This window comes from Eptatretus burgeri, chromosome 7 (genome assembly GCF_056783735.1).
Source record: "Eptatretus burgeri isolate ZD-2024b chromosome 7, Ebu_testis_v1, whole genome shotgun sequence".
In the NCBI taxonomy this organism is placed as follows: domain Eukaryota; kingdom Metazoa; phylum Chordata; class Myxini; order Myxiniformes; family Myxinidae; genus Eptatretus; species Eptatretus burgeri.
Genome location: NC_140967.1, coordinates 37,696,341 through 37,711,187, shown reverse-complemented (window position 1 = coordinate 37,711,187; position 14,847 = coordinate 37,696,341). Strand labels below are relative to the sequence as shown.

Genomic DNA, 14,847 nt, shown 5'->3' with positions numbered 1-14,847 from the left:
CAGACCACCTTGATTTATTTATTTATATACCCAATACTTCATGTACACTTTACCATCTCCACAACCGCCACACTGCTTTGCATTATTTATTTACTTGCAAATACAACCCGTCGCTTCGCTGATGGGTATACAAAGGGGGAGGGAGAGGAGGATGAGAGAGGATAGATGAGGGATGAGAGGGAGAGAGGGGCAGGGAAGGAAGGGAGGGAGAGGAGAGAGATAGGAGGGAGGGGATGGAGAGAGAGGACAGATGGGGGAGTGAGGAGGGGGGGAGCAAGGAGGGGTGGGTGAGCTAGGAAGGTGGAAGAGTGAGGAAGGGGGGGGCGTGGAGAGCGATACTTCACCAAACATCACTATACACTCCGGGAATGAGGGGGTGGGAGCGAGGAGGAGGAAGGAAGTGGGGAAGGGAAGGGGGTTTGGGAGGAGGTAAGCATGGGGAGAGGGGGGTCTGGAATTCCGTTTAAGGCCCTGTTACACCTTGACGATTTAGCCAGCGTATGCCTGACGTATGAAAAATTTGGCTAAAACGCTGACACACGTCGAATACGTTATGGGTAAGTTTGTATACGCTAAGAGCACGCTGGCATACGTCGTAGTACGCTGGCATTCGTCGTAGTATGCCGAGCTGTTAGACAAATTTTCCATGCTTGAAATTTTTCGACGTATGCCAGTGTATGACTCACACATTCCGCATAACGCTGGCCATAAGTTGTAGGCACGTTACGCGATCATTGACACACGTCCACACACGTTACTTGTAAGTTACTCATAAGTCGAAACACGTCAAGGTAATGGTTCGCGTCAGTGTTCCAGACTCCCTGGTTTTTTATTTTATTTTATTTTTCTTCAGTATGACGGTGATGTTAACACTTCGATTTCTAGTGCGGTTATGATTTAAATCGTTGAGCGGCAGCCTATTAATTATATTATATTATAACAGCATACAAGTAGCGTGTGTCGACGTGTGTCAAAAATCGCATAACGTGCCTACAACAATGCCAGCGTATGCAGAACGTGTGTCATTCGCCGAGTACGTCGAGAAATTTTCAACATGCTGAAAATTTCTCGACGTACTCGGCATATGACGACGTATGCCAGCATGCTCTTAACGTATACAAAACTTACCCATAACGTATTCGACGTGTGCCAACTTAGTTCGGCAAATTTTTCATACGTCGGCATACGCTGGCTAAAATGTCAAGGTGTGACAGCGGCTTGACACTTCAATGTCTAGTGTGGTTATGATTTGAATCGTCGAGCCGCAGCCTATTAATAGCCTACGCCATGTGATCGTCGGCGATACGCTGCCACGCGCTATGCATAAGTTCGACTATCGTTGGGCATAGGTTGTGAACGCCGACAACACGCTCAGCATTCGTTGGTATAAGTTATCTATATGTGATTGAAACGTTCTGTGTATGTTACTAATACGTTATGCATACGTCCAACATGTTATTATACGCCCAAAACTTAAAAAAAAACATCAATAGTTCAGCGTACGCCAGCGTTTTACATACATTTTGAGACCTTGCCATACACTGGCTAAAACGTCAAGGTGTGACAGCCCCTTTAGGCCTAAGTCACATTTGCTCTACAGCAAGGATACGGCGGCCGTACGCCCTCTGAATTGACAGAAACGTGCGGCGGCCGCAGAGTTTCTGCGGTGGCCTCAGGGTGGCCCTATGCCGTTTGGCTATATTTTACAGGCCATAAGGTCGCCGTGGAATTATAACGCGAAGTTATAACTTTTTTTCATTTCTACGTTCACCGTAGCAATTCGACAAGGCGAAAAAAAAGAAATGGTAAAAAAAAAAATAATAATTAACCCATTCGTTACCGTCTGTCTGGCCGCACGTTCGCCTTAGGGCCCCCTGCAGTCGCCTTGCGGGCACCTTGAGTCTGCCTTGAAAATTATATGGCCGCCGCAGGACCCCCTTAAGGTCACCGTGCAACATCAAATCAAAGACCGTACGGCAACCCCACGTTTTCGGTCTCCACAATTTCTAAGACCTAAGGCCTAAGTCACATTTGCTCTACGGCGAGGATACGGTGGCCCTATGCCCTCTGAATTGACAAACGTTGCTGCGGCCGTAGAGTTTCTGAGATGGCCTCAGGGTGGCCCTACGCCGTATGGCTATATTTTACAGGCCGTAAGGTCGCCGTGGAATTATAACGCGGAGTTATAACTTTTTTTCATTTCTACGTTCGCCGTAGCAGTTCGATAAGCCGAAAAAAAAAAAACTGGTAAAAAAAAATAATTAACCCATTCGTTACTGTCCGTGTGGCCGCATGTTCGCCTTAGGGCCCCCCTGCGGTCCCCCTGCGATCGCCTTGCGGGCACCTTGCGTCTGCCTTGAAAATTCTATGGCCGCTGCAGGAACGCCCAAAGGTCACCGTGCGACATAAAATCAAAGACCGTACGGAAACCCACATTTTCGGTCTCCACAATTTATAAATACCCCGTGCGGCTACCCGAAAAATAAAAACATATGTGACTGCTACATTGTGTGACCGTGGAAATACTGCGGCCACCGTATAATTGCTAATGGCCGTAGATTTTGGAGACCCCACGGCTGCCATGGCAAATGTGACCTCGGCCTTAGTAAGGGAACTTGTGGGGAAGAATAGGGAGAAGGGTTCTCGTATTGCATTTATTAGTGGGATTGTGGAGAAGGTTGGGGAGGGGGGGGGGAGGGTAGTACAGGATTGAGCAAAATTAGGTTCATTAAAATAACACATTATTACAGTATGTGGAGACCGCCTGGAGATGTCTATGTGGGTGAAGAGGGGAGGGGGTTTGGGAAGAGATAAGTGCGAGTGGAGGGAGAGGGAAAGTAGCATGAGAGGAAGGGAAGGCAAGGCAGCGTGAGGGGAGGGGAAGAGAAGGGCAATATAACATGCCCAAATGGCAACATTTTCTTTTTAATCACCAAGTTCTATATAAAACCAGGCGGGAGTATTTAAAACCTACGCTTTCGACCTGGCAAAGGCCTACCTGCATGCTTACTTGCACACACAGCGACATTTGCACCCCTACGGTCAGCTCACTCCAGATCTGATTCGTACATGCTGCACTCTGAGGAAACCATTTTAAATTAAAAATTAAACAATCAGTCCTTAAGACTCCTCTTAACAGAGGGGAAAGGGGAGGGGTGGGAGATGAGGGGAAGGGTGGGAGAGAGAAGGATATACATATTGTTGCGGATTCGCGCCCGCCGGTGTGCGGACGGCCACGTAACTCGAATCGCGGCACGTCGCCCACCGGACGGACAACCCCGTCGTGACCCTCTCGGACTAACGCCGGGAACTAGTCATGGGTGGGCCTTTCGGCCTCACCACGATCGTGCCAATCGGCCCCCCGCGTAGGATAGGGTTGCTCGCCAAATTCGACCTACCTAAGTACCCACACGGAGGGTAGACCGGGCGATCGCACCTCGCCGCAGGTCGACTTCGGACACGGGCCACTTTAAGCGACCCGTTCCGTACTATCGGGATAACCGAGCGGTGTTATCGTCAACCTCGACGGTTCGATTAATTATTGGGCGTATTTAGCCCACGACCAACCCTTTACGTGAAGTAAGATGGAGATTCAATAAAAGAAAAGACGAAGCGAAACGGGAAAAACAGTTCAATATAAAGCACATTTATTCCGCGGCAAACGGAAAGCACACATATACAATTATACACCAAAAGCAAATGTAAAAGTGGCACGACAATTCTGCACAAAAAGCAAATGTAAAAGTGACACGACAATTCTGCACAAAAAGCAAATGTAAAAGAGAAACACAATGCAGATCTACTACCGACTACCGAGCACACGGCAACACTTATACAGTTTTACTTCACAGACGGCGCCGACAACACATATACTCAAAGCAAAAGAAAAAGGGACCACCCTCAACGATGAGGGGGGCAGACGGGCCTGGGGCCGAGACCGCGTCGAGCCTACCCGTCTGGTGATGAGCCGCAAGATGGCGGTGGCGCCCCGACTCCGCGGGCCTCGCTGGCACTGCCTGGAAATGGGGTGGGAACGGGGCCCCCTTCTCACACTATCTCAGCGCGGGGGGAAACAGGAGGGGGGTTGTTGATGCTCGGGGGAATGAGGATATCTCGCTGGCTCGGGTCCCGTGACGAGCGTCTCCACCGCGACCTCGGTCGCGTTACTGGCCTCCCCTCTCCGCAGCTCCCCGACTCTGACACGAGCGCGCTCTCGACTGCCTTCGCCGCCGCCACCTCTCCAACTCTCCCACTCTCCACAGCTCCGTCCAACTGCTTTCTCCGATTCTTCTCTTCTCAACTCTCCTTGACTGACTCTTTCCAACTCAACTACTCTTTTGGCGAGCGAACGCGGCCCTTTATAGCCCCCGTGGCTTCGCTCCTTCACCTTCGACCCTTTACCTCTGGCTGGCTCCCCATTGGACAGAGGAAAAGTGGGCGTGAATGCTTTTTGATCGGCGAATCTGCATATAGCGATTATACTCCGACGCACCTGGAGGCGGGGCCAAATCGCCCCATGCTCACTGATAGGACGGAACAGAAGTGGGCGTGAATCGTTTTTGATCCGATTTCTTCGGAAAGGCTGGTGTTTTTGCACCCGCCGCTCGGCGCGCGCCCTGCACGAGTCCAGGATCGGTGTCCACAAGCGGCGCGGGAATGGCGGTGATGCGATGGTTGCGAGAGCGAGATGTGACGGCAAGGGTCGTGGCTGTGGTTGTGAAGCGGCGTTGCGGTTGGTGGTTGTTGTGTGATGGCTGTTGAGACGTGGTTGGTGGTGGTAGTAATGGTAGTAATGGCGGCTGGTCCAAAATAAAGATAGTAAAAGAAAAACGGCTATCTAGAAGGGTCGCAGCCCGAATGAATGACATTTATTCCCTCTAAACAACGGGTTTGGGCCTAACTACACATATACTTACAGAGATATCTCACCTAAGGGACCTGAATGGTGGTTTGCGAATTTCGTCAACTACAACACTACCCTCCCTTTTTAGAGACACGTCCCGAGTCTTCACATTTTCGTGTGCCATCATGTGTAGCTTTCCCTGAGTACATTTTACCTACGGATCCCTGAGTGCGACATTCATGGTATTCGTGTCCCCAAAATAAATAACCTGAGGGCTGAGTAACTACCTAAACAAACTCACTCACACGGACGACTTAAATAAAATTGCCGGCGCTAAGACAGACATGCCGGGGGCGCACTCATATTTACAGTACATCTTACCTTAACTTACAAATTTTACACTAAACCATGGTCCAGGATCAATGAACTCTGCAAAAAGAAAGCAGTTAGCAGGGAGCCAGGCTGCTCGCATGCAGTCTCTGGCTCAAACAATGCAGGTGACAGGGAACGTGGCCAGCTGCTCACACGCAGTCCAAGGCCTTCCCTTTTGAACTGAACGCAGTGAACCACAACGGTGCATGGGCTGCACAAACGCAGTCTCCGTGCCAGCTCAAGTGGCACACGCAATGAACACAACGGATGGATGGATGGACACAAACATGGTGCACGGGCCGCCACTGCAGGCCCGTGTTGTAGCTGCCAACAGGGCAGTTCTCGCAGCTTGCAAACTGTTGCTTTCTGATCCCGGCGCACATGGCAATGAACAGGGGGGGGGGGGCAAAGCAAAAATTGAACGGGGCTGGTGAACAGGGGCAGTGGGCATGGCATGGCAAAGGTGATCAGGCAAACACAGCCTGCAGAACAAGGACGCTGCAGGCAAACACAGCCGTCAGATGAACTGGCCGGCACAGGCCTTGAAGCACAGCAGCTGCAGACAATCCGACCGGCACAGGCCTTGCAGCACAGCAGCTGCAGCCGATCCAGCCGGCACAGGCCTTGCAGCAAAACAACAGCTGCCGATGAAGCTGGCTAGCCTTCGCCGTTCAGTGGAGGTTGGTGGAGGGAGTGCGGTGGTGCTGGCCATTCGGAGGCGGGCTCGGACCTACTCTACGGTCTCCCTCCCAACCTATCGCCTTTGCCTGTCACTGTCTATACCCACTCCCTTCATTTGTCAAACCCCAATTTAGCCCCAACTTATTTTTTTATTATTACTTCCCCACTATAAATCGTCCCCTAACTCCCTGTACTGTCCTTGTTCGGCTAACCTATCATGTCACCTAGCCTACTCCCAACCCCTACGTTCCCTTCCCGGAGGGGAACAAGGGAGAGCTAGCGTCCTGTGCCGAGGCCCAATCCAAGCCTCAGAATGGCCTCCCCAGAGTTCAGCGATCTATAACCAAAGTGGGTCCAGCGGCCCACAACGACAGCGAGGGGATGGATGGTGCGGAGGGGTACATCTCCTAATCTACCCTAACCATTTAACTGTTAAACTACCCCGGGGCTTTCAACAAGCGCCTCTCGCTTAAACTATTGGTTCTAACAACCCAGATTCCCATCGCCTGTGTTGGTGTCCTCACAATTTCGGGCCTCGCCCCCAAATTTTCTCTCCGTGCCCTCACACGGTCTCATGGCTGGGACACGTGGCTCCCTTTGGCAGGCACGACCCTCTGCCGAATCTCCCGCTATGGCACCCCCGGGCACTACACTGCCTCCGAGCCTACCAGCTCCCTAACACCTGGGAGTGCCCCCCATGGCACCTCCCCTGAAACGCACACGTGGCAGGCTGGCTTCCCAGGCCCCTTTCCGAGGGTCACCCATGCCCACAACACTGCCCACGCGGCTAATGGCGCCCCGGGCCCCCGCACCAAGCAGGCGCACCCGTGCCCACTACGCTATCCCGGCCCCCCATGGGCCCTTGGCCTACCACGGCCGAATAGCCTGGTGCCCGGGGTACCCACTCAGCGATACTCACCTTTCGCAGCCACGCTCCCAGCCCGTCAACAGGGCTCCTGCACCCCTCCAAATGGGTTTCGAGCCTACACTCCCACCAACAACAAAACAACCTCCATTTTTCAATTTGACTAACCCCCTAACTCAGTCTACACTGACCCCGGGGTCCCTTGGGCGGGAGTCACTCCTCCCCCCAATCACTCATCGCACCATGCAGTCCCCATTCGCTCCATACACACAGACCCGCTGGCTTCACTCACTCACCAAGCACATGCTTCCACTTCACAACTCTTCAACATACACACCGCTGAACTCTGCCATCCTCCTAACTACTTCCCCAAACTAACTCGTGCTCCCACGTCGTCCCTTAAACTACAGCACGTTCCATTTAACACTACGTAGCTAAACTACGTCAACTCTACACATCCAAAGTCTGTCACTGTCTCCAAATCAATAAAAAAATCATTTCCCCGCCTAAATCTGGCTACAATCCCTCTAACTAATCCATTCCACGGGCCCCATGAGGACTTACCCCTGCCCCATGGAGCCGGTCTAGCTATGCTAACCCTTCCCCCTAACTAGTTTCCATCCTGTGCCCTGATCAAGGGGGTCTTCCACCCCTTGCCCAGGAATCCTGTGCACCCGAAAGTGAGGCTTGCTTTTTTTTTTTTCACATGCGCAGCACCAGCGCGGCAACTCACAGCTCGCGCACTTTGCACCTGCCCATGACGTCATGCAGCTGCACGTGTACCTCGTCCCTCCTTGGACGGTACCATCCGGCAGGGATACCCCTCCTGCCGGATTCCAACCCCGCGTGCAGCCATGACGTCACCGTGCGCATAAAAAAAACACAAGCCCCACGTCTCGAGGGGTTCCCCACGCGAACACATGTGCTTTGCCCGTTGGAGCTTAACACACACGCCCGCGTGGAGAACCCGTCCGGTCCAAATCTGTAATCCTGCCTAAACTTTGTCCGTCCGCGGGATCGGCAAATCCACCGCGTGCGTTTCCGGACCGGGACTTCACTCCCGCAAACGAGCACGTGGGGGCCTCGTGCGTTGCACAGTACGGACCTCGTGCTCACTGCTGGGTAAACCCGGCACGGTCCCCGAAACAACTACAGCCGCTACCCGGCTTTCGTTCCTCTGTCGCCGTCGTCGTCTCCATTCAACACACGCATTCCTGCGTGTAACGACGCTCACAGTCCATTCCATCACATTCACCCCGGGAGACGCGGCTGCATGTTCACACATGCCGACTGACATCTCCCTTACACACAGCGACCTTGCACACGCTGTCTCTCTCACACTCGGCCGCTCACCCATGCATGCCATCTCCCTCGCACACGTGGCTCCACTCACTCGTGGCCTTCCACTCACTCGTGCCATTTCCCTCACACAAACCATACCACTCACACACGCGGGGGCACTCGCCCGCGGTGCCTCACTCATACTGGCCGTTTCACTCACACACACGGCGACACTCACACACGGTGCCTCATCCACACACGGCATGCTGGGAAGCACGCCCTTTGGCACACTTGCCACTACACCACTCACTCACCGTGCCTCACTCACACACGCGGGGGCACTCGCCCGCGGTGTCTCACTCACACCCACGGGGAAACTCGCCCGCGGTGTCTCACTCACACACGCGGGTGCACTCGCCCGCGGTGTCTCATCCATACTGGCGGTTTCATCCACGCACGGGGACGCACTCACACCTTGCACCACACACACCGGGACAACCACACTGGGGATTTGTGTCCCCACAAGGGTCTCCGGGGCCTCTATACCCCCAAGCTCTCCGTGCACCTGTCCACAGCACTCCTCCCCTCGACCTCGCAAAGCACGACCGAACCCACCTGGTCGTGACTCGCTTGAAGGGGGCATACTCCCTCCCCTCGTTCCTGGAGGAGGCCATCCCGCTGCTCGCACTGGGTCTCCACTCAGTCCACCAGCTCACCCCCATTATCCTCCACTACCTCCGTGTGTGAGTGTGCGTCTCTATCCCCGTCTTCATCGTGTAGTCTTCCCTCTATCGTTCCCATCTCCCGTGTCTCTGCCAACTCAGTCACCTCTTCACCCTTTACCTCCCTTGTCTCAACTATTATTTCCGTCTCTTCCCTTGTTATCTCCCTCGTGCACGTCTCCGTCACCCCAATTAGTTTGTCCCTCTTGGTTACCGTCACTTTTTCCGTCACGACCCTCGCCCAACACGTCCCCCGAATTATTTTTTCCTTACCCGCCTCCACCGCGGGCCCGACAGCCGTTGCACTCCCTCCCAGCTCGTTCGCTCCCACACGTGGAGTCGCCATTTTGAGCTCCCCGGTTACTGCCTTCATGCCCGCCTGCAGGCTTCGGCCCATGCTCTGCGTCTCACCCCGCAGCCCTTTCATTTCTTCCTTCATGTTTGTTTCCATTTCTTTCATTTGCTGTGTATTCGCATCCAGCTTTTCGTTCATGCCTTTTATTTCGTTTTTCATTTCATTTGTGTTTGTATCCATCCTCGTTTTCACTTCGTTCATATTTGTATCCATTTTTGCCAGCATGGCGAATAGCTGGGCCATGTCGGGTGCGCTTGGGTGAGCCGATTCGGCCAGGATCGGGGGGTTTTGGCGGAGGGGGGGAGGGGAGGTGTCATACACCGCAGCCGCCGCCGCACCTATTTCGGGCTCTGGGTTCAGTTGGGCGAGTTCGTGTTCCTGCACAACCAACATTTCCTGCACGGGGATTTCATCCTGGACCATGGATTCTACACATTCTACATCCATTTCTAATACCCCCGGCTCCCGCTCGCCTTGAGACGCCATCTTATTTCTCGTAAAGGGTTAATTTAAATCGCTCGTAATTTGGAGGGAATCGGGGTCGCTTCTCTCACCCCTGGACCGATTCCCGTGAATTTAGCTGGAGACAGGAGAGCCCGTTTTCCCGTTCTCCGATACCAGTGCCGCGAGGAGGGCGATGAGTTTATATCGCACGACCTGACACCAGTGTTGCGGATTCGCGCCCGCCGGCGTGCGGACGGCCACGTAACTCGAATCGCGGCACGTCGCCCACCGGACGGACAATCCCGTCGTGACCCTCTCGGACTAACGCCGGGAACTAGTCACGGGTGGGCCTTTCGGCCTCACCACGATCGTGCCAATCGGCCCCCCGCGTGGGATAAGGTTGCTCGCCAAATTCGACCTACCTAAGTACCCACACGGAGGGTAGACCGGGCGATCGCACCTCGCCGCAGGTCGACTTCGGACACGGGCCACTTTAAGCGACCCGTTCCGTACTATCGGGATAACCGAGCGGTGTTATCGTCAACCTCGACAGTTCGATTAATTACTGGGCGTATTTAGCCCACGACCAACCCTTTACGTGAAGTAAGATGGAGATTCAATAAAAGAAAAGACGAAGCGAAACGGGAAAAACAGTTCAATATAAAGCACATTTATTCCGCGGCAAACGGAAAGCACACATATACAATTATGCACCAAAAGCAAATGTAAAAGTGGCACGACAATTCTGCACAAAAAGCAAATGTAAAAGTGACACGACAATTCTGCACAATCTCCATCGGTGTGCGGACGGCCACGTAACTCGAATCGCGGCACGTCGCCCACCGGACGGACAATCCCGTCGTGACCCTCTCGGACTAACGCCGGGAACTAGTCATGGGTGGGCCTTTCGGCCTCACCACGATCGTGCCAATCGGCCCCCCGCGTGGGATAGGGTTGCTCGCCAAATTCGACCTACCTAAGTACCCACACGGAGGGTAGACCGGGCGATCGCACCTCGCCGCAGGTCGACTTCGGACACGGGCCACTTTAAGCGACCCGTTCCGTACTATCGGGATAACCGAGCGGTGTTATCGTCAACCTCGACGGTTCGATTAATTATTGGGCGTATTTAGCCCACGACCAACCCTTTACGTGAAGTAAGATGGAGATTCAATAAAAGAAAAGACGAAGCGAAACGGGAAAAACAGTTCAATATAAAGCACATTTATTCCGCGGCAAACGGAAAGCACACATATACAATTATACACCAAAAGCAAATGTAAAAGTGGCACGACAATTCTGCACAAAAAGCAAATGTAAAAGTGACACGACAATTCTGCACAAAAAGCAAATGTAAAAGAGAAACACAATGCAGATCTACTACCGACTACCGAGCACACGGCAACACTTATACAGTTTTACTTCACAGACGGCGCCGACAACACATATACTCAAAGCAAAAGAAAAAGGGACCACCCTCAACGATGAGGGGGACAGACGGGCCTGGGGCCGAGACCGCGTCGAGCCTACCCGTCTGGTGATGAGCCGCAAGATGGCGGTGGCGCCCCGACTCCGCGGGCCTCGCTGGCACTGCCTGGAAATGGGGTGGGAACGGGGCCCCCTTCTCACACTATCTCAGCGCGGGAGGAAACAGGAGGGGGGTTGTTGATGCTCGGGGGAATGAGGATATCTCGCTGGCTCGGGTCCCGCGACGAGCGTCTCCACCGCGACCTCGGTCGCGTTACCGGCCTCCCCTCTCCGCAGCTCCACGACTCTGACACGAGCGCCCTCTCGACTGCCTTCGCCGCCGCCACCGCCACCTCTCCAACTCTCCCACTCTCCACAGCTCCGTCCAACTGCTTTCTCCGATTCTTCTCTTCTCAACTCTCCTTGACTGACTCTTTCCAATTCAACTACTCTTTTGGCGAGCGAACGCGGCCCTTTATAGCCCCGTGGCTTCGCTCCTTCACCTTCGACCCTTTACCTCTGGCTGGCTCCCCATTGGACAGAGGAAAAGTGGGCGTGAATGCTTTTTGATCCGCGAATCTGCATATCGCGATTATACTCCGACGCACCTGGAGGCGGGGCCAAATCGCCCCATGCTCACTGATAGGACGGAACAGAAGTGGGCGTGAATCGTTTTTGATCCGATTTCTTCGGAAAGGCTGGTGTTTTTGCACCCGCCGCTCGGCGCGCGCCCTGCACGAGTCCAGGATCGGTGTCCACAAGCGGCGCTGGAATGGCGGTGATGCGATGGTTGCGAGAGCGAGATGTGACGGCAAGGGTCGTGGCTGTGGTTGTGAAGCGGCGTTGCGGTTGGTGGTTGTTGTGTGATGGCTGTTGAGACGTGGTTGGTGGTGGTAGTAATGGTAGTAATGGCGGCTGGTCCAAAATAAAGATAGTAAAAGAAAAACGGCTATCTAGAAGGGTCGCAGCCCGAATGAATGACATTTATTCCCTCTAAACAACGGGTTTGGGCCTAACTACACATATACTTACAGAGATATCTCACCTAAAGGACCTGAATGGTGGTTTGCGAATTTCGTCAACCACAACAATATATACACATACACTTTGCCATCTCAACGACCGATATATCCATCCTCAAATTATTTATTTTTACATGCACTATACCATCATTACTTTCAACACACCATTTTGAATTATTGTTGTACGTTTTAACTTTACACTGCACAACCTTTACTTATTTATTCAAATGTTCCATCTACAAATCCCGTTTTAAGTTGCAGTTGGGGACTTTGGCCTCGATGAGGACTTGCATTCTTGTCACTAATAATTTGTCTTCATCTTTGTCCATAATAGGTTTCACCAACAACAAACTGGATAGTGTTTCGAGGTAAGCATTTCTTGAATGTTCATTTTGGGTGCTTGGTGTTTTCTTTCAACAGTGTTTCCTTCTGTGTAGAATTTTAAAAGGCAGTATGATCTGGTAGCAGTAACATTTTGCGTAATGCCATTTTACTGGTAAAGTGGTTCCATTGGCTGATGATGCTCATGACGTCACTTTGAGTTCTGCTGAACAATGCACGTATGCTACTTGACCAACGTTTCTGCGTCAGCAACATTTTCCTTGTTTTATATTTTCAACCACCTTTGCTACTTGTATATCTCATTTTGCAATGTCTCATTCGAGGTCTGGATGCATTTCCAACTATGGCATTACAATTTAACCCCAACTCGAAAGGGCATGCTACACAAACACACTCCCCACAATAAATTTATGCATCGAACACTAAAAACGATTCTCACAACAGATGGCGCATCACAACTGATATTGGTTACTCTGTTCAATGAGTCTCCAACGCGGCAGCACCTGGACTGAGCAATGGCTTGCTTCAATGCATCTTTTCCGACTGAAGTAGTATCTGATGCCAGCTCTTTGCTCAGTCAAATATCTGATGCTAAACAGATTATATTGTTGCAAATCACTTGATCATCCTCATTGGCACTTGAAGCTTCAATTTTCCGGATCTCAGTCAGAAATATAGCAGGCCACAAATATATGTGCATATGTGAGTGGTCAATTGTTTCAGGTTCACTCGCTGCAAAGGTATCCTCTCTTCTTTGAGATACTTTTGAAAAACACCCGGTTATTAATGAAAACTTGCACAAATGTATTGTTCAAATGCAGAGGGAAAAGATACCGGGACAAAAAAGATCACCACAAAAAGAAGTGTGTTCATTGATTACTTAATGCTTTCTACTAATCTGGTTACTAATTGGCTGTTCGGAAGCAGAATCTGAACTTTTTATCTTTTATGTTGACTGGGGCAGCCATGTGCGGCACTCAGATCCTGGCAGAAGCTGTTGCAGTGCAATTTTATGATTACCCTGTTGCACGGTATAGTGTACAGCATCATAATGAACATAGCAACGTAAGAATTTTCAACACTGGATGCTGGGTGTTAATCCTTGTTGAGCATCTCCTTAACCCGAAATAGCAAAATGACCATTTTTTGCATTTATTTTCCCTTAGTGATGCCACTTTACATTCGTGTGTGTGTGTGTGTGTGTGTGTGTGTGTGTGTGTGTGTGTGTGTGTGTGTGTGTGTGTGTGTGTGTGTGTGTGTGTGTACACCTATACTAATTGTTTACCCACCCCCCTACGGATGGGTATAGAAGGAAAAATTTAAGTGGAATACAACATTTACTGAAACTAAATAACTGATGAAATTGATACAGCCCTAATTTTTGGGTCTGAAGTGATTTGCCTTATGTGTGTGACAAGAACACCTTAACAGCAATAACTATGTTTTACTATGTACCTAATAAGACGTACTCATGTTCAAATAGTACGTACAGTGATGGGAAGTCATAAACATTTAATGTTTAAGGATGATGTACAGTTTGAAGTGTTACAATTGGAAAACCGTTGAAATACAAAGATTTACCTGTAAAAGCATAATTTATTTACTTCCGGCATCCGGCCTCACTTTGATGAGCTCTAATACACTGCCAAGGGGTGTCGCCGTGGAAAGGGGGTGGAGACACTCAGCTGGGCAAATGAAGCTTGCTTGAACCCATTCCACAGTCAAAGGAAGAAGCTCAAAATGGCAGAGTTTAGTGTTTTTTTTTTTTTATGGAATTTATGCTTCCCAGCAAGACATGCTTTCATCATTGATTCAAAGCATGCAAAATCACTGTTATAGTGTCCTGTACTATACTGCATTTATTGTTGGGTCAGGAATGTAATCCAGATCAAACAGAATTGCTACCTCTTTTTTTTGTTTTTTTCTGGTATATACTGTTGAGGCTCATATGAGAGCTAACACTGAGAATGTATAACAACAGCAAGGGGAGCAGGAGACAAGAGGGATTGGAGAGGGAAGGACAAAACAGTGGGCAACAGAGACATGAGATCTGTGGAGGGGAGAGGGATGTGGCAGGGTACACGGGGTAAACAAGATGGACACGACAGGGACTTTCAGGGAGGAAAGCAGGGAATTTGAAGGAGGTGGATTTGAGGTGGATTATCGGGGGTAGAAAACATTGTGGATTTGGATGGGGGAAGATAAGAGATGGTGGTAAGCAGCTGTTTTGAAGACCTGGAGGGAAAAATGGGATTGGAGAGGGTGTGGGAGTTTGTAAAAAAAAAAAAAAAAAAAAAAAAAGGCAGGAAAAAAAGAGGAATGAAAGAGTGAAGGTGAGCGGTGTTTCTTGATTTGGTAGTTTTACCAGACGAGGGTTGCTGGTGGTCCTTCAGCGCCATGCGGAACTATGGGGGGGGGATAACAGAGCAAGGGGGGAGCGAGGCCAGAGAGGA

At 51.1% G+C, this 14,847-nt stretch overlaps 1 protein-coding gene across 1 annotated transcript in view; it reads left to right on the top strand.

Moving 5' to 3' along the window:
- The window catches only part of LTBP1 (latent transforming growth factor beta binding protein 1), a 294,284-nt gene that overhangs the window by 112,849 nt on the left and 166,588 nt on the right, over nt 1–14,847 (top strand). Inside the window, exon 21 of the mRNA XM_085890321.1 lies at nt 12,387–12,420. Coding sequence (XP_085746447.1) covers nt 12,387–12,420 — 34 coding nt within the window. The remainder of the gene's footprint in view (nt 1–12,386; nt 12,421–14,847) is intronic.